The 26,650-nt window shown below is 40.1% G+C and overlaps 1 protein-coding gene across 1 annotated transcript; it reads right to left on the reverse strand.

The window, feature by feature from the left end:
- Nucleotides 1-25,997, reverse strand: LOC134415734 (uncharacterized). Its single transcript, XM_063151486.1, has 14 exons — nt 25,410-25,997; nt 22,136-22,255; nt 21,072-21,191; nt 19,862-19,981; nt 15,550-15,672; nt 14,436-14,518; nt 12,459-12,584; nt 11,586-11,631; nt 10,316-10,449; nt 5,887-6,015; nt 4,163-4,277; nt 3,150-3,284; nt 1,836-1,961; nt 1-904 (listed from the first exon to the last, which is right to left on the reverse strand). The coding sequence occupies exons 1-14, from the start codon at nt 25,633-25,635 to the stop codon at nt 783-785; spliced, it is 1,725 nt and encodes a 574-aa protein (XP_063007556.1). The 5' UTR covers nt 25,636-25,997; the 3' UTR covers nt 1-782.
- Nucleotides 25,998-26,650: the final 653 nt, after the last annotated feature.

Below are 26,650 nucleotides of genomic sequence, written 5' to 3' on the forward strand. Positions count from 1 at the left end.
CCTAATTTTGCCAAATATTTTCACTCATCCCTTGTTGCAAGTAGCTTTAGAAAGAATTTAACATTTGCAGAACACAGTTCTGTACTTAAACACATCTCACCCAAATCATTCATGGTTCCTGCTGTGTTCTGTACTTGCTCTGTGCAACATTTCCTTGCCTTAACATGCCTTTGCTCGTCTGCTGGAGAGTAGAGCCTATAGTGTGGACAAGGATCAGCTGTAAGACTTTACCTATTCTTGTTTCTTACAAATTTTTTGTACTTTGAGAATTTTCCCTTAGCAGTTACTTTCTGTAGTAACCTGTATGTAGTTTTCTACCTTTATAGTATGGGGTGATTCAATTATTTTCTAAAGTCCTTGGAGTGTGCTCTGAAATACAGGACATGGAACAGAAAGAGAATAAAGATGAATGCAGACCTGCATACTTGAGAGATGCCTCATCAATGGAATCAGCCTGTTGCATGAATAAAACCTCATTAATACAGTGCTGGTTCTTCTGAAGGGTGGGGTGAGGAAACCAAAAACAAGCCATGGAAGGTTAACCAAGCATAGCAGGTGTTTTTCAACATGTAGCCATGTCCTCAAGCACACTTAAGCAGCCAGCCAAAGGGTGCAAGGAATTGTGTTTTGACCTGCTCCAATTCTTGTTATCGGGACATCTCTCTTGTATGACAAAACTGCAAGTAGCAGGAAAATTACCGGAACCAAGGAAAAGAGTTGTTTGCTCTGAAAGTTCAGGCCATTGTATCTGGTAAGTTTTCATAAACCATTTGGCTTAAATATTAACTGTCTTCATGGCACATAGCTGCCCTAAGGAGCTCTTGAGTTTCTTCTGTTTGCTGACGGACTTGCTCAAGGAGTTTGACCATTTGGCTTTTTCTGAATGCTAATGAAAAGTCTGGATCTGAAGAGAAATAACAGGTGTTATTCAGATCCAACCTCCTATTTTTTGCTATTTCTAATGCAGATGCATAGGAAACTTATTTTTCAGGTTAGATACAGTTGGTTGGTGATTCTTATTACAGGTAAGACAGAAAAATACCACACAAAGCACATACAAATTCAGTTTTCATCCCTACAACCATTCAAGATTGCTGCTAAATTCTCCTGATCCAGACATATAAATCTCAGTTGCCAAATTCAGCCTTATGCAGCAGCTGCCTATCTAGATATAGTGGGGTTTTGGCTCTGGCTCTACATACATAAAGATATGTGCAATATACAGTTATTGTTACATTATAACCCTCATAGGTACTCAACTTTTATCCAAAGACAAGAAAACTAACTTAACCCAGCATAAAGTAATATTAATGGACTTTGAAATATGAAGATGTGAGACTTCCCAGCTTTACTATCAGCTAATCATGCAACTTTCTTATTTGCTTGCTTCGTCAAAATAAACTAAAATCATATTTGAAAAACTTTTAGGTTGCAAGCAGCAAGGGTCAGACGAGCCCAGGCACGTTCCATCCAGCAATATTGGGATTTTATTCCAATAAGTGCCAAAAGTTCTTATATAGGATAAGATTTTCCTGAAGTCCCATTTCCCTGCTGTTCTGAATGCCTTTAGTTTTAAAGCAAACAAACAAAATCCTCCTGCCTTTATTGGGAGATACTCTTGAGGAGCTGCTTAAAAACATGTAAGGTAACAGCTAGCCTTGAGATTATTCTGTTTTCTTAAATGAGCAGAGCTAGTCCCTGGAGAAGTTTGCCCTGTCAGTGGTTGGACTCATCTTAGAGGTCTTTTCCAACCCTAATGATTCTGTGATCTGTGTTACTAAGCAGTGCCTGTTTGCTGCTGATGGGTGCAGGCAGCCTTGGCAGGAAGGACATACCTGCTCGTAGTCTGCAGAGTGTGGAGATGCCCAGCTGCTGAAAACGGACCTCTTGGTGGGTAAGGAAATTCTTGAGGTAGGCTTGAATCTCTTCAATGTGATATTTCCACAAAAGCATCATTTTTTCTGCGTAAATGGGAGAAACACTGGAGATCAGTACAAGCCTTTAAGCACTTTGAAAACTGATTTTTGTAACATATCAATAATGACTCATCCACCTTCAGCTAAAACCAACATTACTGCAAAGACTGACAAGCGACTTCCCTGTACCACAGCTTCTGGTAATACTGCTGATACTTCCAGTAAATAAAAAGATGGGTGGGCTGCTGGGAATCTGATCCCTGTGCAAGGGGCCTACTGATTGACAGTGGTTGGCCTGGTAGGTGAAGCTATCCATTAGATGATTATGCTGTTGGATTCTGTTCACTACCTGAGAGAGAGCCTGCTCTGTTGCAAATCCTCAATGCTAGAAACGAAACAGATTTGTATTTTCCCTTAATGGGGACTCAGCACACATTTCAGTTTTTCTTATGTCTAAAATCTAACTATACCTTTCTAGAGAATGTTGGCAAGTATCATCAGAACAGCTTTTTCTTGCAAGTCTTAAAGGCTCTCAGCTGCATGAGGCAAGTATTTAAGCATAGAACTATTTTCTAAAGGTAAAAATAATGCTTTTTTATTCTCTTTCATTGAAACTTGAAAAATTTTGACTACATTCTTAAAACTACTTTACTTCACTGCTCCTGGTAATTTAGTCTAGAATTATATCAGCAGGATTTGGTTGAGTAAGAGTTTTTCTCTTGCTGGTCAGGAAGTAGAGTTATTCTAAAATTTTGGAACACAGCCTCTGCTGTCTGTGGGGGATGCCATCACATTTTACATACCGAGAAAGAAGGTCAAACGGCAAGATATAACCTTATTTGAAGTGACCCTTGTCTGAAACACGTTCTCATCTTTCCCGTGGTGAGGAGTATGTTAATGGTCTCCCACCTTCCAACTGAAGCTGTTTGCAAGGACCTCAGAATTGGCTATGGACCAGCTCTGCAGAATGGCAGTTCTTGAAGAAGCCAAAACCCATGTAAATCAGACCTTTATCTGCGGTCCACTTTCATCCCTGGAGTTTCTCATGCAACTCAAGGACTGTTTTATTTCAAGGGGCACTTGTACTCTGAAAAATGTGTAGACACCAAGTGGGGGGATGATAGAAGAATATTTAAGGTTGTTCAGTGCCTGACAGTCCTTTGGGAAAAGGCTAACTTCACTCCAGACATCCATAAGTCTCTTCCAAAGCCCAGTTAATCCTGTGTGAGTTACCATGACTGATCATGTGCTGGATGATGGAGGCAGCATGAAAGGAAGGCTCAGGATGTTCCAGTTGGCCAGCCAGTCTCACCAAGCACCTTGTCAAAGGTTCATCCATCCACTGGACCATGTGTAACATGGCTCCTTCTGGAAGGCAGAAAGGTAAGAGAATACTCTCTAAATAGGAACTCCGGTGTCAAAGAAATGAAGCTGAGAGGTCTGCCAGAAACTGCTGAAATGGTGAATCCTTCATGCAACTGGAGAAGCAAAATAAGTGCTGAACTTGGTTAATAAGTATGTTTAGGTTGTTAAAAAGGGTGATGTTCTGAGGTTATGCTCTCAGTAAGGTAAGGCCATGGATTTGGTTCATATTTTGTTGGCTTTTTGTTCTGCAAAAATGAATCACTTTATGTGCAAGATCCACTCTTGGCCCATTGGGCTCAGTCTGTCCAGCAGCTACTCCAGGAGTGTGCTCCACTCGCAAAATTAAATGTGATGTGTTGCCAGCTGCATGGCCATCACACCAGATAGAAGAGATGACCTGTTTGACAGACAATATCCAATGCTAGGGCATGTTGGGAAAATTTACACTCGTCCTTTCTGCTTTAAAGAGTGCTGTACCTTTGATGAGTGCCAATTTGGTATCTCTGATGAAATCCATGTGCAAAAAATTTCAAGATATAGACCTACTTCGTATTTTAGTCTTTTATATCAGTTTCTGCAATGATAAAATTATGTCAGCCTGAGAAACAGGGAAATGTTACAAATAGAAGTAGACAGGCCATGTACAGCAGTGAAGTTCAGCAAAAACAAAAAAATAAAGAATTTTAAACATTTGAACAAAAGTGCAGACACTGGAGCCCATGTATCCTGCCAGTGAATTGGATTTTGTTGTTGAAACTTACAATGATTTTAAAAGGAAAGTCTTGGGCTGTGTGTCCAGCTGTGCTCCATCTCCTGTTAGAATTAATAAAGGACATGAGCACTTTTCTGATTCAGCCCTTGATGGAGGGTTGCTGCCATACCTTGCTTTGCTAGCTCAGCAAGGCAGGATGTCACGTAATGAAGGGAGTCTTCCTGAGTGTCGGTCAAAAGCAGGGTCTGGAGGAGACCTTCGACACAGCGGCTCTCCGTGATTCTCTGCCACAAGAGAGAGAGGCATGTTTAGCACTTCCATTAGGGTTTAGTGATGTCTGGGGGCTTCAGAAGTACTGAGGTGAAACCATCAAAAATGGAAATGCCTCCCAGATCTACCACAACCAGGTGAAAACACCTCGGATTGTTCAGAGATCACCTGTACTGGGATACATATGTTATAGACTGAGTTGAAAAGAGATAGGAGGCTTAACTTGTGCTGACCTGGACTAAAAGCAAAAAATGAGACCAAGAAATGAGTTCTGAATGAGTCAGCTGGAGGTGACTGGTTGCTAGTGAAGTTGAATCATGAAGTCATCAGCTCTCTGGGGTGTCCTAACAATGGAAGCTGCTCATGGCTCCCTAACTGAGCTCAAGTGTCTATCAGCAAAATGGAGTATCTTTTTCTGATACTCATTTTGTGCTGCATTTTTTGCTGTGGTTTTTTAACTTGCTGCTTAGAGGTTCAAGGTGGATTTGAGACTGCTGCTTTTCAAGCTCCCACACACTGTTTCTGTCCTGCTGGCATAAAAACAGTACTGCCTTTTCCTTTTGTGCCAAGGACTTGTGTTTTAGGGAGCATTCCTTTGAATTGATCCTGGAAACCTGGCACTCCCACTCATGTCTATTTATTCACTTATGCAGCAAGAGCTTGATACTCTCTACACTATAAAGCTTTATTGAAGGTAAAGCAGGTCCCAGCTGATAACAGCATAAAGTCACAGAATTTAAGTATTTTAAAATAAGACTATATTTGTGAAACTTTGAATGATGGTCCATTTTTATTCCTACTGTGGGCCTTGAGTTTAAGGGAATCGAGTTTCCTGCAAAACTCACTGTCACAGCTATTAGAAATTTATATAATTCTTATCTTAGTAAAAAACCCTGTAATTTTCCTTCTGGATGGTTTAAATCTCTGGAACTAGTAGTAATTGTATTGTGAACAAAGGGGGAAATAAAGAACTGAGTCTTAAAAAGTGTGTACTAGGAAGTGGAACAAAGCAGAAGTGAGGATTTGGTGAGGTTTTTTCCTCATTATTGATTGCTACTGTTGGTAGTGTTTGAGCAAGGTACTCTAAAAGGCAAGGAGAAAGGAAGCGCATCATTGCATATGGATTTTGAAGCAAAGTCAGCAAGAGAGATCTTTATAGCATTTTGGCATAAGTAGTTATGTTGCCAAAGAGGCAAAATGTACATCAATAGCTGGGGTTTTGTTTCACAGCGAACAGCAGCTGAAGCATGAGAGCCAGGAAATAAAAATTCAGTTCATAACAGACCTCAGATTTTCCTGAAAAATTCCTTTAATTAGTGTGAAATGTTCTTGCTTGAAGTTTTTATACTATGATGCAGTCAAATTAGGTAACCGCATCATTCATAGCAAAATTTAGATATTTATTATTTTAATTAGCTGTTTTGTATTGTATTGGGAAAATATGAATAGAACTACCTTTCATTATGGTCCTTTTATTCATATATTCAATTCTGTGTAAAATATATAGCAAATTGGCATATGTTTAATTACCCACAGCATTAATTATTTTTTTAATGCTGGTTTGACATAAACACAATGGCAACCTCACAGGGTATAGTTCAGTGACAAACATTGTGTACCTACCTGTCTGTTTTTGGAAAGGCACAGGTTTCTGATGATGCAAGCAGTATGTCCAACAATCACAGGGTCTGTTTTATGTGCTGCCAGTAACATCCCCAGGCTCTGCAGTAGCTCAGCACATGCCAGAATGTCCTGAGGAGAACAACCAGTATCTCAGTATCCAGTGTGGACAACACAAAGCAGGTTTGCAGTGAGCTATGGAGAGATTGAATTTAGCTCTGCAAGAAGAGCATTAGTTTGCTTATTTAAACCAAGGGTGTGGCTGGGTCCAGTGCTGCTTCTCTCAATATGGTCTGATTGCACTGACTATTGAGCACTTGCTATGGAAGGCTGGAGTCTTCAAGGCTGTGTAGTTTATTGTTGTTTCCATCAGGTGCCTCACTGTGGCCATTGCTAGTCAGGGGAAGGATGTGCAACCCTGACTGGAAGGAGAGGTTGTCAGGGTTGCTGTGAAAGGCAGAACTACACGGTGAAGTAGCAGCAGCAGTGCATCCTTGAGTAGCTCAGCAATTTACCTGGCTACAACAATGGGTTGCATCTTTAGATCAGTTTGTGATCAGGCACCTCTTCAGTAAACATGTCCTGAACAACATCTTCTTTACACACTTTTCTATGCTGTCTGATGATATTTTAGAGGTACTTTGCTGGGTATCTCTCTCTGAATGTAGCCTTCCTCCAATTACCACTAATATTACTTGAATCACAGAATGACCTGGCTTGGAAAGGTCCTTAAAGATCATCTAGTTCCAACCCTCTGCCATGGGCAGGAACACCTTCCACTGGGCCAGGTTGTTTAGAGCCCCATCTAACCTGGCCTTAAACACTTCCAGGGATGGGGCATCCACAAATTCTCTGGGCAACGTGTTCCAGTGCCTCACACCCTCACATTAAGGATTTTTTTCCTAATATCAAATCTAAACCTACTTTCTTTCATTTTGCAGCCATTACTCTTGTCCTGTAGTATCAGATTGGAGTCTGGATTACTGCACAGGTAGTTACCTCAATAACCATATGGATTGAGGGAGCACTGCTGTGTGTAAGAGAAACCTGACTTCAACAGAGTTTATTTTAGGTCTACAGTTAAAAGCAAAAGATTTCCTCTTGGGAGTGTTTTTTCATTCAGTCTCCTTCCCTTAGGAATTTAGGAGTTTTTAATGTAGTCCTTCTGTTTGTTCCCAATGAACTATATAATTTGTACTGCCTGGAAACTGAGACACATTAGCAAGGGAGTTCAATATAAAACAAATCATTAGTCCTATACACAGCTGCAAAAAATCACATAATTCTGAAACCTGTGAAACATCAGGAACACTAAAGCAGTGTTGAAGAGCAGATGTCTTTAAAAGTTAGTTTAACTTTAATCTTTCTTTTGCTTAGGCTAAATTGCAAAAGTGTATCTTATTTTCTTTTAATACTAGCTGACATCTTCACTTAGCTCATTTTAAGCACTGTCACAACCAGCAATCCTAAAATAAGACAGGAAAGTAAGTTGAAAGGGCAGTTCTTCCAGAGGGCATTTAAAGAATCCTATATGCAGACATGACAGTAAATTTTCCTTAGATTTTCTTTAAAGGAAGAAATAATATAGTTTTAGATAATCCAATTAAATTACCACTGATGACTGTCTTCTACGCTTTTGGGGCCAAATGTCCTCTTTTCTACATAATCCCATCAACTATGATACCCATTTTGATTTGCTACAACCTGAGAGGAGGAAATTTTCTATGGATTATAAAGGAACTTTCTAATACATAATGACTTCCCTGCCAAGATATTTTGTTTATTTAGAACCTACATTAGCAAGTGACAGTACTTGAATTTTGCTGAACTTCTTTTTTTGGCTGGAATATGGCTGAGATCCAGATTTTGTTTTCTGGCTCAATTCTGCAGAGTGCAAGAGAATCACGAGAAAACTGTGAGTAAAAATAGATTGAGTGGTTCAGATGGATATTGATCTAACTTCTCCCAAGACTAGAATATTAAAAAAAAAAAAAGGCAAGGAAAAAAATTCCAACAGCAAGTGTGCTTACAGTTGCAATGCTGCACTCGTACTCCTTACACAGGGATTTCTTGACAAGGTAAATATTATCCCATTTACCAGTTAGCAAAATGTCAAGGCAAAGTTATTTTGTACCTGGAGTGGAGATTCAGTGGCACCATCTGGAATAGACAGACCCTGACTTCCAGGTCTTTTGCTCAAAGGAATTTGACTTAAAGGACTGTTTTCTCACAAAGCCTGTTTCTTTAGTGTTTCAGGGTTAGGCTGTGCTCGGGAAAACTGAATAAAATTCCCTCTGCAAGAGGGAAGTTTTCCAGCCTTTGCTGGGAATCCCTGTCAACAGCCTGACCAGGAGATTGCAAAAAGGGGGATGAAGCAGGGCAAGGAGCTCCCGTGAAGCATTCCTGGGGGTTTGCTTCATGGTAACTAAAGGGCAGACAGATCCTGCCCCATTGTATCCTGGATAGTATTTGTAATAATTCAAGCATCACTTGACTTGGTTGTAAAGGTTAGCTTTGTTCAGTGGTTTGTTTTCCAACAGTTGTTCCCATGGAGAAGTCTCTTTTTCAGTCACGGAGAATTCAGCCTGAGTTAGAGAAAGAAATGTTGAAAAGACTGGAAAAGCAGGCCAGAAAAGGCAGAGAGATGGGGAGGCAGGATATGAATACAAAGAGGTCAGACTCTTCTCAGAGTGCCCAGGGCTCGCTCACACAAAGCAGCAACATTCAGCAGTCAGGGACAGCCGTGTTTGCTCGCTAAAACAAATTCAGAGATGTAGATACTTCTTACTGGGGAATAAAGTGAGATGCTTTGCTTTCCAGCCTCCTGCTACTGACCCTTTTTCCCTCATGAAGGATGGGCTGTTTCACCACTGGTGTAGCGAGGCTGAGTTCACAGTGCCTTTGTTCCCACTGATCCTGACCACGTCTCTTTGTGGCCAGGAATTTGAAACACTGGTAAAGACAAGTTTCAGGACCAGGGAGAAAAGGATTTGTGGGTACTCTTTCCTGGGAGAACAAAAAATGTGAATGATATTTGGAGATAAGAAAAGCAAATCTGAGTGAGGACCATGCTCCAGCATAATGTCTGCTACTGAATAACATATTTACTGTGCAAACGGCCTTCAACTAACTTAATGCATTTCAATTGTAAGCTTGTTGAGAGCAAATTGTGTTTTGATTCTATGAGGCAGTTTGACAATCAATGAGGATGTTCTGTGCTCATGCAGCCACTCTGCCTTGAGTAGATCTGTGCTCTAGTTGCTTCTTTCCCAGGCATTGAGCTCACCCATTTTCCCATCACATCCCAGAGGTAGGGGAGATGCAATTTTGGTTTGCATACAGACAACTTAATTGTTATACACCAAGCTTTCCAAACCCAGAGTAAATTCCCAATCAGGCTGAGTGTATTTCAGACACAAGAAGCACCTAAGGCCACCTGAAGCTATTCAGACCCTGTCACTGCTGCCTGAAGCAATGTGGCAGTAAAGGTTCTCACATAGTTTTGCTCTATGCACGCAACCTTTGACTTACTTCAAATGTTGTTGTGAGCTTAAAACACTTATCAAAACCTTTCACATCTATTGTTCTTATGGATGTCTTTAATTACTGCAAAGAAAAGTTCATTTAAAAACGAGAGTAATCTGTCAGTACTTGCCATAATTTAATTGTAGTTAGACTTCTTCATATGTTTGCTAGTGTTGCACTATTAATGGTGGTGTTTACCCTGAACATGGGCAAAAGAATCGTTCTGTAACTTAGGACATGAGGATACACAGTCCTGGTGAAAGTACTAATGCATTAACTAAAGATAGACAAGATTTCAAATTCTGTCAGTCCCCCTTTTTGTTTTGATGCTAATTCAAAATATGTCAATATTCTACAAATGCACTTTTGAATAACACTGTCCATGTAGGGAGTAACATACATTTGCTCTTTGTTCTGCACTTCTGCACTTTAAATCTGTGCTCTAATCAGTTTCTCTGCTTTTCAGTGGGTGGGGAAGCTTTGTAGCCAAGAGATAACTTCCTTGGTTGCCCTCATGGTGGCAGTCTCTCATGGTGCTGGGTTTGTCCTCCCCTCATACATCGATCTGGGGACTGAGGAGACTAGAGAGAGTTGCAAGGAGTGCAAGGCAGTATCCACATATCCAACGGCTCTGACACCCATCTGCCTCTCTACTCTCTCACTGGTGTCTCCTTGGGATAGCCCTCAGCACAACAGATGGCTCCTCAGGTAGTTGGTGATAGTGCAGATGCAGTAAATGAAGCCTGGATATTTTGGGTAGGAGAGAGAAGGGTTGGGAAGGCTCCCAGAGTCTCTTGGCCATTCTCAAATTGCATTTCATAAGCTGTTTTGCCATAACAGAGTGTTACCCCTGGTGGTGGCCAGAACGAGTCTTTCCCCTCTGTTTTTGGGAAATGATCTCCCATACCTGGTTGGGCGGGTGCTGGGAGAGTATCCAGAGCAGAGCGATGGAGGCACGGCGCACGTCCTCGCTTCCAGAGGCCAGGAGAGAGCACAGCTGGGGCAGGACGTTCTCAGCAACCATTTCGGCCTGGATGTCCACTGGTGTGGGAAAACAAAGGAGGTCAGGGGGGCTCAGAGCACTGCAGGGAGTAATTCAGGCTCTGACTCAAACAGTTGACTGTTGTATCAAATTAGAGGGGACCTCCCCATCTCCGTGCAATGGGGTAATGCCACATGTTCAGTTATAAAAAGAAACCCTCATTTGTTCTGCCTCCTTTTGCTGAGGGATTAATACAAGCTTGATGGCAGAATGTAGGTTTGGGCACCCTCAGTCTGTGTCTGAACCTCAAAAAACCAAGTGAGGGGAATTTTCTGACTCTGTCATTGGCATAAGGCCAGGTATGAAGGTGGCAGCTTCTGCTAACAAACAGAAAGACCTCCCAAGCACCACCTATCTTGCAGAGTTTTGGTTAGCCAGAAAAGAGCCAAGCCATCCCACTGAGTTGTTATACCCCACTTGCTCCTGCAACCTCAGTGAGTGCACTAAAAGGCAATGCCAGAGCAGCCAGCAGATGGAGAGGCAGATCTAAAAGGTGAAGTAGACCGGGTGTTTCAAACTCGTCAAGGAGTGGCACAGCACTTCCTTGGCTCTCAACTCCTCTATAATTGTGACTGCTTGAGAATTAAGCAGCTCTACATTTTCTAGATGAAAAACTCTACCCTGGAGTCTGGAACTTTAGCACTGAGTGTGCCAGTCCTCTGCCACTGTTTCCTGAACATGTCATAGAAATGAATCTTGGACATTTAATAGGGTTTTTTAGGAGAATGACAAATGCATGGGAGAAAATTATATTTAATGATAGACAGAATCATGCCTTGGAGAAGACAGGTCCCCACTCAATAAGCAATTTCAGAAGACATTCTGTCCTAGATGGGTTTAATGCTTAGGAAACATGGAAAGAATGAAAGCTTAGCAACTCACTAAGGCTCTGTACATAAGGACACCTCTGCTGCCTTTCTCATTTTCTCCAGATACTCCCCTTGCTACCTGGGAGCTCTAAAATAGATTTAGTTAGGGTATGCACTGCACCTTCCTCTTCCCTTAACATCCAGTTAAAATGTAGAAAATGTCTCTTTGCTTTTGATAGGAAAGGTTCCCAGCCCACTGTGCTCACTCTGAAAGGCAGAGAGAGATAGAAATAGTTTGGTTTCTTTATCTCCAAGATATTGCTTACCACTGGTAGCCAAATTTCTTAGGCAAACACATGCCTGGCTTGAAACCTGCTTGTGCCAAAGAGGAAAACCAAAAATTAAAAATGAGAGAGAGGAGGAAAAAGAGCAGTTTCAGTAATGCATGTTCTTGCCTATTGCACACAAAATAAACATGACAACAGTAGTAAGCTCTTACATTATCTTCAAGAGTAAGTTTTGGCACATGTTTTTTTTTCAAGTTTTGATGAAATTTTTTTTCAACCTCCTAGTATCAATCATCCTATTGTTGATGAAGAATGGGGCTCAGGTGTTGGCTTTATTTTAGGACATCTGATAAGTTATAAGAAAATGAAGGGAAAGAAATTGTCCCATTTGCTTTGCAGTTTTTTTCACCTCCCTTCTACACAGAATTTCAAGTTCCACCAGGAACTGTGGTTTCTTGAAGTTTCCTTGATGTGGCTTCCAACAAAACAAAATTCTCAAGATGTCATGCTTGAAGCCATACAGTAAAAGTTCCGGATACCAAAAAGAAAAAAACAAGTAGCACAACAGATGTGTCACACAACTTCTGTCACACACACAATGATCAAAGACAGAGCCTGGACAGGGCACTTCTCACACGATGTTTCAAGTTAATAGCATACTGGCTATCCTAGTCTAAAGGAAGTGTCCAGGGCTGTAGAACAACTTTAATAATTTCCCTTTGCTTTCTTCATACATTGACCTTGTAGAACCCATGTATTTTCTATTATAGGTGTCTTTTCTCATGGGAAAGATGCTGCATAGGTACCTGTACAGTAGATGAACAGAATGATGTGAAGCTGAAACTGGAAGCCCAAGTCTATAGCTCTACTTGGATGCTAAGTCTTTTCACAAAGAGAAAGCTACAGCTTTACCTTGTCCACAGAAGAGGATAGGAGAGAGAGCAGTGTCCGCAGCAGGAATCTGTCACTGCGTCCCAGCAAGGCTTTGTGGTGCTGAACATTGGCTGCCACGTTGCTCAGGGCAGCACAGCTGTAGTACTGCAAAGAACCAAGAAAAAATGTAGACAGAAAGGTCAGAGTGGTGACACACTGAGGAGAATACAAATAAATTGGAGAAATGCTCAGATTTAAAACCAATAAAAATAATATGCTTTTTCATCCTAAGGGTGTTTATAGGATTGACACAACATGCTGTAGCTGCTCCAGCAATCCTGCTGGGGCGTGTAGTACATTCATTAGGACTCTGGTTGTTTGGGAACATGCTCTGCTGCTGCAATGACATGGCTGCTGGCATCTAAGTCATCTGCATCTATTGTATTATATGTTTACATTGATTTACTCAAGCTGGATGTAGCTCTTGCCCTAGCATGCCAACAGATCATTTCCAAAGGATCTAACCATTAACACTAAGGAGGACTACGCATATAAAATTATCTATTACTAGAGAGGTATAATTAGAAGATGTTGAGCTACAGAGTTGGAAATTTTAAGATGTGTTGAGGATTGCAATGTAAGCTGTTTTCCATTACCACCTGTATGGCAGATTACCTTTGTCAAGTGGGCAGTTTGCTTTATCTCTTTGAGTGACCACATTCACACCTCCCTTGGGAGGGGACATCTGCTGATAACAGACTATTGAATGTCACTGCATGACTGATAAGAACTATAACATCCCATTGTGAGATGCTCCGCCCAGAGGGAGGAGCCAAGCATTGCTACCCAGATATAATCCAGAGGTTTTTGAGACACCGTCACAGTTTTCTCCATGGGATTCCCCAGAGAAAGAGCAGATGCCTCTCCTTCCACTGGATCTTCAGGGGTAGAATACATCCTTCTCTACAGATTCCCCTTGCTCCAACAGAACCACACCTGATACTTCAGGAGGACTGCAGCCACATTTCCAATTGGACTGCCATCAACACCCTGACCCACAGGGTGTCAGGTTGGGTTCTGACTCTGTCAGTGTTGTTCTAGTGTACTGCACTGTTTATTTTATCCTTTATTTTTTTTTTCCTATTAAAGAACTGTTATTTCCTGCTCCCATATTTTTGCCTGAGAGCCCCCTTAATTTAAAATTTATAGCAATTCGGAGGGGTGGGGAGGGTTTACATTCTCCATTTCAGGGGAGGCTCCTGCCTTCCTTAGCAGACTCCGGTCTTTCCAAACCTAGACAAGATGAATCTCAGAGAAACCTAAAAATGCAGAAACAGTTTGCAGAAAGCAACTCCAGAGGGTCCATCCCTTCATAAATGATGGGGCAAAAATTTTTGTGCTACTCAAAGGACTAAATAAACAAACTAGCAGAGTGTAAGGCTTACAACTCTGATTGCTGGTTTATTTATCAGCACACTTTTGCACTAAGATGAGCTCTCTGCTGAGTGTGCAGAATCACAAACAGGTGTCTGTGATAGGCATAAAACAGGATGTTTTACAGATATGTACAACAAGAATAAAAAGATCTTTTCAAGTTGTCTTCTCAGAATACTTAGTAACATTGCTTAGAGTGGATGATCAAAGTTAGGATGCAAAAATACCCCAAACAAAACAAAAAAACAAAACCCAGAGGAAGAGACCTATCTGCATCATGTCTGATGATCTGAAAAACACAAGAAGGTAGCCACATAACAACCCTGTGCATACATTAATGTGTGCTGGCAGAAGAAATTTTGGATCACAAACTTTCTCCTGTGCAGTGAGACAAATTGGGTCTTTTAATATATATTATGTGACTGAGCTGAGTTTCACCAAGATGCTCTCTCATGTTTCTCCACTTCACTAGAGAAACCATTCCTCCTCTCCCCCTTTTCATTTCTGCATACTGAGGTTTGTGCTCTCCTTACAGTAAGTCACGATGTTACTGTTTTAAAATCTGACCTATTTTAGTCATACCTGGACTTCTGAGTCAGGAGATTCCAGCAGCAAGGCAAGAACTGGTAGGGCTCCTTCCTTGCATAGAACTTGTTGGATTTTCTCTGCCATTAAAAAGAAAAAGTAAAAGTGTCTTCCTCCTTCCCTCCCTCTCATCTGGAGGCACCATTCAAAAGGGATGTGCACAATTCTTGGATTCTAAAGAGTGCTGATGTTATCCAAATATATGCCAGTCAATGTGATTGGAAAGTTTATAATTTAGAGCTTGTGTAATGCAGCAGTATGCAGATATTTTAGCAAAAAGACTAGCAGGCTGTCTGATTAAGCTTAGATGGTTTTATGATAAAACTGTTCTGAGAATCTGAATTGCTGGAGAAGCTGAAAAGCCTCAGGTAGGATCTTCACTATTATTTCTGTGTTTTACAACAAATTATTTAAAATATTCTGAATAATACCAGAAATGTAATAGCCAACTGTATAAGTTCTTGCCAACTGTTTCCTTCCAGAACACAGAGTTCAGAGATGTTACTCATGACTTTATCGTTTTGCTCTGTGGAATAATGGTATCATCTTGGTAGGTGAAATTTAATGCTGGTTTGTTTCAGAGTTAATTATGGTAGTCTACATATAATTGCAGAGGACCAAGTACTACTTTTGATAAAGCTGTTTGCAGATATTCCAGAAGCCTTTAATGTCTGACTCGTGATAGTTATACTTAGCATATTCCAGCACTGAGTTAGTCAGAACAAGCAAAAAGCTCCTAAAGCTCAACTTTGTTGGATAAGCTCCTGAGATTGCTTTAAAGTACACCAAATGTCCTGCTAATTTTTTAGGCCAAAATGTTTCTTTAACAAACAGCTATTTTTTTTCCTATTTCTTTGACTGATTGTTTAAATATTCTTACACTAGCCCCTTGGATTTGAAAATCAAGCTTTTTTGTTTTGCTACTAGGCAAAAAAGAGCCTGTATCAGCTAAACTTAAATCATCAACCTGTGGTACCAACATGAATGCCATATGCAGAGGAAATAACTTGTTGCTCAGATATGCTTTTATTCTTGCCTTAAGCTTTAGGATTATTTTTCTATCCGAGAGTTTTCTTTTGGCAATTTAGGTAAACCATTAGTCCAAAAGTACCTGATTGTGTGAGGTTCAGAACAGCACCAACTGCATTTTGCTGGACTCTGGGATCATAGGAATTGGCAAGAGACAGTAGGGGCGTAACTCCTCTAGCAGCACCAATAGCCTCTCGGTTGGACTCTGGAGAAAAGAATCAGAGAAAGAAAGAAATATTGACTGCCATCTTACTGTGAGCCACAAGCAGGACAACCAGCAGGACTATCCCTTGGTGTTCCCTTCTCTGATTTCTCTGCATGCTCAAAGGAAACTCTTAAAATTCTGAGAGCTTAACAGGAAGGAAACCAATTCATGATTTCTGGATTAGCCATAAATCACAGCTGGTTCAATGCTTTTGGTTTGTAACTATGATAATTAAAATATCCTTAAGATCCTTTAAACAGGTTAACAGAGTGTTGTACTTGCTTCAAACCCTTGGTATGTCTGGCCAACCTATTCACCGTGTGATAACCAAAAGCTACCTCATTAACTGCAGGTAAGGTTTAATTAATTTAGTAGGGTATATTCAGGGCCAAGTTCATTCTTGGAATTTCCCTGTATTACTCACTTGATATCTACAAACAGTGCAGAGGTTTCTAAGGAAATTAACAATATTTATACACAATTTAAACAATAGCCAGTCTGTGGAAGTTTGCTGAGAGAAACATGAAGCAGACAGAGCAAATAAAAAAAGGTATTTGGATGAGATCAAGTTTTCAGGTGCTAACTAACTTTGAGAGTTAAGAGAACAAAGTGGCTAGTTTTATACCTTAAACCTATATAGTGAGGAACTGACATAGATTAGCCAGGATGTTTATTCAAGTATAGTTCAGACAGTATCAGTTTAATATTCCAGGGCAAGTAATCTTCTGTCTTCCTAGGAGTATATATTTAAGTAAATAACTTTTATTCTGAAAAAAAATTGAGAAAAATAACTGTTCTGGGAAGAGTAATCTATTTAAAATAGCTTTTCCATGTGGGAAGCTATTATTCTGGTGAAATATTCTGGTCCCTTTCATAGACAAGCCCTTCTCTAATCTAATCTGCCTACATACCATTCTCTTGTTTCCCTCGTAGAAGCAGAAAGTCTTTTGTATGACTCCAATGGGTGTGATGCAAACTACTCAGGTGAATAAAAAAGAGAAGTAAAAAGATTAAGGAAGAATTTAGATATCACTGGTTCCCTTATTCTTGTACACAATATACTCCATAAATGCTTGTGAATGTGGAAAAGAATCTTACCTTCGAGAAAAGGGATTATGAACATTTGGACAAAACTTAGGCAAATTCTTTCTTCTATCAGATAGTGTGTCTGAACACTTGTTTCACCAGTTTATGATGACAGACTGGATGGGGAAATCTATCTCACCAAGATGTGTAACTCTTGCCATCTCTGTATGAGAGGTGGCAGGCTAGATCATGTTTCTCTCCTGGACCACCTGTTTATCTTAAAAAATGCAGCCCCTCCACTGATGCCACTGCAACCACTAACACCCCTTGGAAGGCTTTTAGAAGGAAGCCATGTGTTTGAGACACTACTCTAAAGTGGGGAAATCAACGTCTACTCAAGCTGTGTATGAATAACTCACTAATTTATAAATTCTTTCTTTCCACTCTCTGACATTTGTGTACCTAAAAATTCCCATCAAAACAACTTTGAATGTGCTTTACACTCAGTGCATCCTTCTTGTTTTAGCTTAAAGCAGATGTTCAGACCCCCTTAAACCCTGAACATGTGAACATTTAGTTCTGAAGTACTCTGAGTTCTTATCTCAGAACTGATTCACTCACTTTCACTCAGTGATTAAAAAGCTGCAGATAATTGCAACTATGCATGTGTCCTTTAGCTTCATGAACAAATGCTGGTGTTGGAACAAACTAAGCTTCAAATATTTTTCATCTGAATGAGTTAGTTTGTTCTTACTTTCAGCTCCCTGTTGCAGCAGGGAGACAACCCAGTTTACACATGACCTGCAGTAACATGACCTGCAGTAACACTGCTAAACAGTTTCACTCTGTACATAGTCTTGCATGCTTGTTGCACAGAATTAGACCATTCTTAGATGCAGAATTTTAGTCACCTTAAAGCCATCTAAGGATCTCCTAATTTGGTTGTGCTTCCATATTTATCTCTTTTGCATAAATGGTCTTCTTGAAGGATATGACTGAACAGGATACTTTTCTCAAGCAAACACCTAAAAATACCAGAGTCTGCAAGCTAAAATTAAAATAAACCCTGGAGAATTGCCTCTTGCTTTAGTCTCATTGCTGTGGTATCTAAATATAGTCTGAAAAACAAATAAATGGATCCAGCCCATTTGAATTCTAGTTAAACTGGGACAGAGATCCTCAACCCTGATCAAACACCAGGGAGCAACCCAGCCTGTGCAGGACTGCCTACCTCTATGTTCAGCTCTGAAAGCTCTTTGAGTGCTTAATTTGGAGTACTTGTGCTCAGAAGGACATTGGTGCTTAAGGGAGTGTGCAAAGGCAAAAGAAGACCACAGGAAATGAAGGTAGCCTGGATCTACAGTAGCTGAGGGTTCCCTCCCTGTATTCCAGGTCAGACATCTGGAAGGGTATGAGTGCCTTCAGGACTAAGTAACAATCCTTAGATGCCCAATCAAATCACTTTCACTGTGGACTTTTTAAAACAGGAGAAGGGACATCTCTGTAATTTTTAGGGGCTTAACTTCAGTGATTCTACACAAAGAAAGTCCTTCTAGAGCCAAGTACCTAAAAGTTTAGTGATGCCATGCCTAATTAAGACATTTAAATGAGGCAATTTGCATTCCACACAAAGTAATGTAGCATGTAGAATTTTTAACCTGACAATAATATACAATGCTTAAAAATAAGCTCCTAAGGGAAGAGTGTTTAAAAACCTGAAAATAAAACAAAAAAGTGGGATAAAATGCAAATCAGCACTTTCATGTGGTTTGATCCTGCTTATCCACTCCTCCTTTGTAACATAAATACTTAAATGAGAAATTAACACTTTCATCATGCTTCCCTCAACATTCTGGGACATCAGACTGCACCATCCCAAGCTGGAAAAGGAAGCTGGCTACAAGAAGGGAAACAAATGTGAAAACACAGCTTTTCTACAGACTTGTACACGGTTTGTTCTGGAGAACTATGAGTTTGCACAAGGTAGAGTAAGACAGACTAATATGATAACCTTTCTTTTGGTATCTGTGGCTGAACTTACCTGTCTGGATACCAGGAAAATATTCATATCATTATGTGAAATATTCATAGTTAAGCAGAAGATGACAAATTCAAGTAGTACAAGATGGATAAAAAACTGCCTGAAAGCAAACTGGCAGCAAATTTTGCTGCATGGAAATGACCACCTGGGAAGAGGCTACAGATGGAATTCCATGAGGGCTAGTCCATATTTGCTTTGAACCGGAGAGTTAACACAAAGATACGAATGTAGGACTGTCAATGCAGTGGAGGACCAGAATATCTTACAAATAGCAGACAAGTTAGAATACTGAAGCAATGGAAACAGAATGAAACCTGTACAAAATGCAGGGATGTGCACTTGGAAACGTGTGGTACAGAGCCTTGGTTACTTGGTGTCTGCTGGAAATAGCAGCAAAGGAGGAGCAAGCCTAAGTGATTAAGTCAGCTGTAGGTTGACAACATCACCATGGCACAATGACCAAACCTGCAAGTGTTACTGTGAGATGTACCACAAAACATATTTCCATATGTGCCACAACAAAAGGCACAGCTGAGACCCCAGCTGAAGTACTGCACATTTCTGGTGAGTTCTCTTTCAGAAGAGATGAATCCAAACCAGAACTCCTGTAGCATTTATCTATATCTTGGCACTGTAACAATGCCTGAGGCCTGTGGTATCATGATATGGCACATGCAAATGCTAAGTTCCATTCCTGGAACATATCATTTACACCCGGAAGGACTCTGAAGATGAATGGAGAGTCTCACTTACAAGAGGAGTCTTAAAAGACCTTGGCTTTCTCAGTCTAGTAAAATGAAGAAACCTCATAAGCACAGACATCAGAGGGACAGAAATCCTGAAGCAAAAGCCAATGCAGACATTAATTAAGATAAGCCAGTCATGAATACATTTAGGATGAAAATCAGAAAAAGGTTTGTAATCATAAGAGCACAAAGGTAAGAAACACTGAGAAAAATAACTGGAATGTCAGGAGGTTGAATTTATGATGTGGGAATGCCAAAACTTGTTGCTGCATCTTATGACTTTTAAACCAATTGCAAATAGGTTGTTTCATCTTAAAATATGATGGAAGAGTTGAATGAATTCACAGCAGAGGATAAAGGCAAAAAGAACACTCACCTGAAACAGCCAAAGTCATGATGCAGGCACAGGAATTGCACTGGACAGTGGGATCCTCTGATTCAAGCAGATCCAGAATTGGCTCAAGTAAACCCATTTGGACAACTAATTCTTTGTCAACTATTCAAAAATTCAAGAAAAATTGACAAATAAAAAAGTAAGCAGTCAGTGATTTTGTGGAAAGAATACATCATCCATTGACTGCTTTGGAGATCTACATTAAGATTATACTAAATAGAACTAAGATAGAAACAGTCAGAAAGCCACTCTCAGTCTCCAGCTAGGTTTGCTTAATTCTCCTTTAAATGCATGAAAGAGTGTAACAGATGTTTGGAGGTTTTAGGCCAGAAGGTCCCAAATCAGGTTAATTTTGGCAAGAGCAACTGCAACTTTCCAATAGGTTCACAACTTACTCAGCAACCCTGCTCCCCCCTTTCTTTTTCTTCTGAGGTCTACCCTTTAAATATAATGTTTCTTTGTAAACAGGGATATGATATTATTTGCAGCATAATCCTTTAAAAAAAAAGCAAAGAAAAAAGCTAACTTCACTGAAGACTGCCCCTGTCTTCTGCTATTATGGGACTGCAGGATAGAACACTTGTTGTGGCCCGGGTGACCAGGAGTGCAGTAGTAGGAGCAACAAGGACTCTGCTGATGAGGTGTGGCATGTTCACGTCCTGTCTATCAACATAAACTTTATTGGGAAGTTATTCTTCTGCATCTCCCAAATTCTATCTCAAGTCTATTTTCCCCTTTAGTTACAGAAGCAAGTGAATTATACTAAGCATTTAAACTTTTTTTTTCTCTACAAGCAATTTAAGACTAAGGACCAGTTCATAAATAACCAGAAAATCAGCACTGTCTTGTACACAGAGTTTATTTCTATTAGCTGTATCCATTGGTTGAAAGGAAAAATGTCTGTAGATCCAAGAATGAGAATAGAATTCCCACACTGGCCTGGGAATAATTTATCTGCCTTTGCACACAGATCCAAGAACTCTTGTCACATTATATAATGTAGCTGGAGGGATCTGATCTATCTTGGTGCCACCAGAAGCTCTGTATCTTACACTCAGAATCAGACTCACACTTGTCCTATGAGGAACACAAAAAAAGGAATCTAGATTTGCATAAAGTGCCCACCTTCTGTCTGAGTCTGGCTGAACAGATACTTCTTCACCTGAAGAGAGATGTGTCATTAATTACTCACTATTTCCTTCCAGCAGGAAGTTGACAAGGGACAAGGAAGACATCTGCTGCACTTCCAGGTCAGCAGAACGTAGTAAGGCATAGAAGGGTTCCAGATGTTCCACAGGCAGGGGGATGTTCACTGCAAGAGTGAGAGGAAATATTCATGAGTCCCATTGTTCATCACAGTCACATTTTTCCCTTGATGGACCCAAGCCTGAGGTGCTCCCATGCACAGGCTGAGTTGTATTCACCTTCATTAAAATTCCACTGCTACTAGCAAACAGGGCAAGTTTCCTGAAGAGGTTTTGAATAATCAAGTACTTCAAAAACACCATGGGAAGGGAAGCAGTGTGCCTTGCTACCAAACAAGTCATTCTGCCTCACAGCATGTCCTTGCCTTGTGGCCACCTGCACTTTTTATCCAGCAAATAATACACGGGATAAAGCTATAATCCAAGTGACAGAATATTCTCTTTGAAGTAAAATTAAAATAAACAAATAAATAAATTGCAACCAGCTTATTGCTAGTATTTTTTTTTTTTTTTTGTAGAATTCAAACTCTTGCTGATATTTTATTTGGGATATCTAGGCTGACTCCTAACCATTAACAAACTACCTCAAGAGCCAAGTGCTCCCACAGAATATTTGGAACAAAGAAGAGTGTGTCCTTCATAACTTTTCACTATAATCTGTCTTCTGGAGCATTGTCCTTTTTTGTATATAATTTTTAACATTAACTGGTCACTATGTCCATTTCCTTTCACCATATTTTGACTGTGTTGCTTTCAGGAGATTCAGTATACACTAACTTTAAATACTTTGGGTTCTGCTGAGCTTCACTTAAGTGTAACAATTTCATAAGTAACAGTCTTTTATAATTGTAAGAGATATCTCCTTATAGCAAAACCAGAACTGACTCTGCCTATGTGGCAATGACAGTTTTCCATCTTCCTTAGCAAACAACATGGCATGAAAGCAAAAAAATAAACTTGCTTAATGAATCAAAAGGAGTTTCACAGTTTGAAATAATATTTTTATTTATAATTACATGAAAATTTTCAAATGCTTACTGAGAGAACTTACTGTGCTGACTCACGTGCAAGTAATAGAGCGCAGCTGACTGCTGTAAACCTGGGTTTTCTGAAAAGGATAAGGTCCTCAAGGCTTCCAGAGGGTCCTTTCCCAGTGGAGACATTTCAAAATCTGAAGATGTAAAATGACAGCACAGGCTTAATTACATCTGTAAAGGGTTAGTTTACAAAAAGAAATTAAAATTTAAAGCCAACCAAACACATAAGGATTTTTGTACTCCATAAAGCCCATCTATCTTTATTCGTGTTTCCATGAGCAGAAGCAATAGATGAACTGGGAATAACCTATCCTTGACAATACCTCTTGTAAAGCTCATAAAGCTAGTGATTGGAAACAAGATAAATTATAACCTTTAGACATTTTATGCTATCTAATATAAATGCAGGTGTTCTTGTTCTCACAAAAATCTTTACCTTTTTCTGAATCTTTGTTAAAATACTGAACATGGTGTTAAGTAAGAGTATATGTTTCTAATTTATGTTGTATTTCTATATATATTTATAAGTATAGAAAGAGTATATATTTCTAAGTTACCATATCTGAAGTTCACTGTGTTTCCTGTCTTGGGTATTGAAATACAGGATTTAAAGGAATAGCAACATGGACTGCAAACTGGCTTGCCTCAGGCTTAAATTTCTAGCATGAGTCTACCTGTTCTTGAGTATGATAGCTCCCCTATGAATAAACCAGATGTTCAACAACAGTCATCAAGCAATAGCAGTCATGCATGACTTCTGTAAGTCACTGCATTATATAATATAATATGTGGAATGGAGCAGCAGAGGGGAAAAGGAAAGGGACATTGAATGAAAGAACAGAGTTAAAAAGGAAATATGATTGGTCAACTGGTGGAGCACACAATGATAAGATATATTTTCAGGCAATAGATTAAAGCTGTGCAATAATGATTGAAACATTTCTGTGAAAAGTATCTAGCTATTACCTCCCACGAGACAAAGAAATGTGAGGGATGTGAGAAGCATGAGTGTTCATGCCTCACTGCAAAACAAAGCCAATATCTCAAGCCATTAGAAGCTGCTGACATGTCAAGACTAGCAAACTCCTACCCTCAGAATTAGGCAAGTGAGCTTCACAGAACTGCTTCATATAAAGATAATTTTTAAAAATAATTAGTAGTATACACCAAGGGAAGGACTCGCCTGTGTGTGCACGGTTTTAGACAAAAAAACCCCAAAAAAATCTCTTCATGTGGTTTAATTCTGTTTCTTTCACTATCTGAACCTGAATCTATCTGATTCTTCTATATGTGGTTTTGTCTGGGAGAGTGATAAAACTGAAACCACTCAAAATCTTCACCTGCTCAAAATATCAAAATTTGCTGCCCTGGTGAACAGATGAGTATGATGATCAACCATGAAGTCTCTCCTTGCACCCAAATTGTCCAAACACTGTCTTTTTGCTTATTAGATTTTGTTTGCTTATTATATTTTGTTCCTATTTATTATATTTTGTTTATTACATTTTGTTTTGAGGATAGGCTTGTTCCCTCTTGGAATAAAATACAAAGGTGAGTGTTAAAGTAAGAGGAATGTGTCTTGGTTCTCTTTGTGAGGCTTCCCTGCCTCCATTTGTCTAGGCAGTAAGATCTGGCCATCCAGACAACCAGATTGGTTCTGCTTCCTGGGTGCTGTATGTGTCCTGTCATTCACAGTGGGACCTCCTTGACACCCCTCATTGTCATGGGTACTGTTGTCAGAGAAGCCCTAGGTTTCCTGCTGCTGTGCCCCAGCTCCCATGGATCCAAGACAGAGCAGAGTTTTGAAGACGGATCTCAGAGAGGAAAGGATCTCTCAGGAAAACACACATTTAGTCTTTACAGGGAACACCAGTGGCTGCTACAAGGAGCTATTCTGGCCTCCCCTTCATTACATCTCAGCCATCAGCTGTGCAGGGACACTGCCAAGACAGTCTCCAATACACTCAGGAGCACGCTGGGACTTTGGAAGAGAAAGTTCAGCCCTGGAAGATCTCCACTGTATAACAAGCTGAAAGATCTGTCCCTATTCTGGACATGAATATCAAGATTTAAACCAGGTCTAAAGGTGCAACAATCAGTGAATCATAGCAGCAGCACAGGACCCATCACATTCGCTGGATAATGGCACCAGCTTGTTGTACACCAACTGAGGCTAATCCACACATGTTCCCAACTACCAGAGTCACAGCAATTATTCCACAGGTTGTTCCATGACAGACCATTTCAAATAGAATTAACCATGTCACACCAAGGAAAAATGTCTCTCCTGGTTCCCCTTACAAGATTGTTTCATGTTCCCAAAAAGACAAGTAAATGAATAGTAGTTCCACACCCTTCACACAAACCAAAGTAGGGGACTGTGTAATTTTGCGTAGTAGCTTTAGCCCAAAGCTGTTAAACATAAAGTATACTCAATTAGTTGTGAGACAAAGCAAAACCAATCAAGCAATGACCCCTTTATCTTGAGATAAGGACTATTTTTAGATTGGACAACCAACAAAATACACTCATTCAAGATGACTGCAGAAGTGAAATAAAAAAAAAAAAAAAGCTTTCCTATTGATATTGTATCCTGGACGGGACAAAGAGGATATCACAAATAGAAAAACAGAGGAATTAGGCAGATAACCTGTAAAGCAAAGGAGACAGATGAAGAGTTATGGATCTGCTTTGATTCAAACAGAATCCCACAATTGTGATTAAGCCTGATGTCTAAAACATTTGCACAAAAGCACAGTTGCTTGGAATCCTGAGAGCTCAACGATGCTTTTCCCAGGGTGACTTTGATCTTCCTCATGTGTAGCCCAGACATTCCTAGCATAAGTCCCAGAATTCAGCCAACACAGAGGTGCACAACTGTGCACATCGCACTGTGATCTGCCCACTCACAGCTCAGTACTCACGTAGCATCCAGTCCTATCAAAGCCTATGTCCAATTTTGTCAGTTCTTTTTGACTGACTTCAAAAAAGTAACTTTAATTTCTAGAAGGACTCACTTTTATGAAACACATTTACATGGGTTATATATTAACAGTGGTGGCAGAGCAAGAAAGTTATTGACCACTTCTACCCAGATCCAACTGTTGCACGACTTGAGCCCTTGGTGCCCTGTACACAAAGAAAATGCTCTGTAGCTCTGGCCTTTCCTCATCATCACTGAGCTGCTCAATGCCATACCAGAGCAGATCAGATAGCAATTTGCTTTCAACCCACAAAATTAATCCCCTTGCTCTTTCACAATCCTTTAGAAAAAGAAAGTCTTCTCACCTGTTTCAATATGCTGCAGAAACTCCTGTGCAGTCACTCTCTCATGAGGCTGTAGGATGGGCTTGTACAGCTGCCTGTTTTTAGAGCTGTTCTGTTTTAAGCAGGAGCAATTGCTTATCAGAGTTAAGCATTCCTTGATGCCTTGCACCAAGTCAGAGGACATCCTCTGAACAAAGCCTATGAAGTCCCGCAGGAGCTGCATGCATCGTCCACATAGCTGACCCATTCTTGTTCCAGCAGCAGCTCAAAGCAAGAAGAAAAGGAAGGAGATGGAAACAAAAGTTTCTTCTCAATTTGTCCGCTTTTTGCACTAGCTTGCCTCCTCACTGTTTGTTCTGTCTTATAGATATTAACACCACACCGTGCACAGATGCTGTAAGGCAGACAGACTTCTGAGTCCAAAAGAATACATTTCACAAGGCTGGTTTCTGCAGATCTCCTGAAGTTCATAAATTATTATTATTATTTAAAATGAGTGCACTGGAGACACACCTTCCTTTCACTTGAAGAGAAGTAAGCTAATGACCTGAACACATTTCATAGAGAGCAAATGGAGCTTAGGTTATGGATCATCCACCAAAGCCTGTATGAGACTAGAAAACTCTGGGATAATGCAACCTGTTTTTGTAAGGCAGCTTTCCACATGAAAGGTAGGCACCACCTTGTCTGCATGTGTACAAGCTGCAGCTACCAATTGGAGAGAGGAAGATAAAAAAAAAAAAAAAAAAAAAAGCAAGTGAACAGGTTTTTCCAGCTTTTGCTGAAGCACAGATCAGAACAAAGGAGCTGTTGGACAAACAACTCATAACTCAGTCACCTGACACTTTGCAAATCAGCAAGAATAGAAAACAGGAGAAAAAAAAAAGACAGTGGCCACATGAATTTCGCACCATTTTCTTCCTGTTGAGCCAGTCCTGCTGAATGGGCTGGATAAGTTAGCAATGGCAGGATGCAAAAATTATCTGCTGTTTTCATGCAGAAAGAGGTAGTGAAGGAAAACATTCAGTTCTCCTTTTGCTTAATTCACCAGTCTGGTGCATGTGCCCACCCTTGGCTGAAGAGATTTACAAATGACCCTGCTGTAATTCTTGCAGCATGAGGTGATTTTTGTAATATTGAGGATTCCAGTAAAACCTGGTTTGATCCACGGTCACCTTAATTGGGGATCCTGTAGGTACAAGTCTGCTGAAAGTTAATCACTTTTATTAACTTCTTATTCATAGATTTGGTGGATTTATTAT

The sequence above is a fragment of the Melospiza melodia genome, chromosome 3, assembly GCF_035770615.1.
Source record: "Melospiza melodia melodia isolate bMelMel2 chromosome 3, bMelMel2.pri, whole genome shotgun sequence".
Lineage (NCBI taxonomy): Eukaryota > Metazoa > Chordata > Aves > Passeriformes > Passerellidae > Melospiza > Melospiza melodia.

Coding starts and splice junctions, on each gene's coding strand:
- LOC134415734 (XM_063151486.1), bottom strand. CDS start 25,635: ATGGGTCAGCTATGTGGACGATGCATGCAGCTCCTGCGGGACTTCATA. Junction 11,632..12,458: donor TATCCTCTTCTGTGGACAAG/GTAAAGCTGTAG, acceptor TGGCACAAGCAG/GTTTCAAGCCAGGCATGTGT. Junction 3,285..4,162: donor TGCTGAGCTAGCAAAGCAAG/GTATGGCAGCAA, acceptor TCTGCCTTCCAG/AAGGAGCCATGTTACACATG.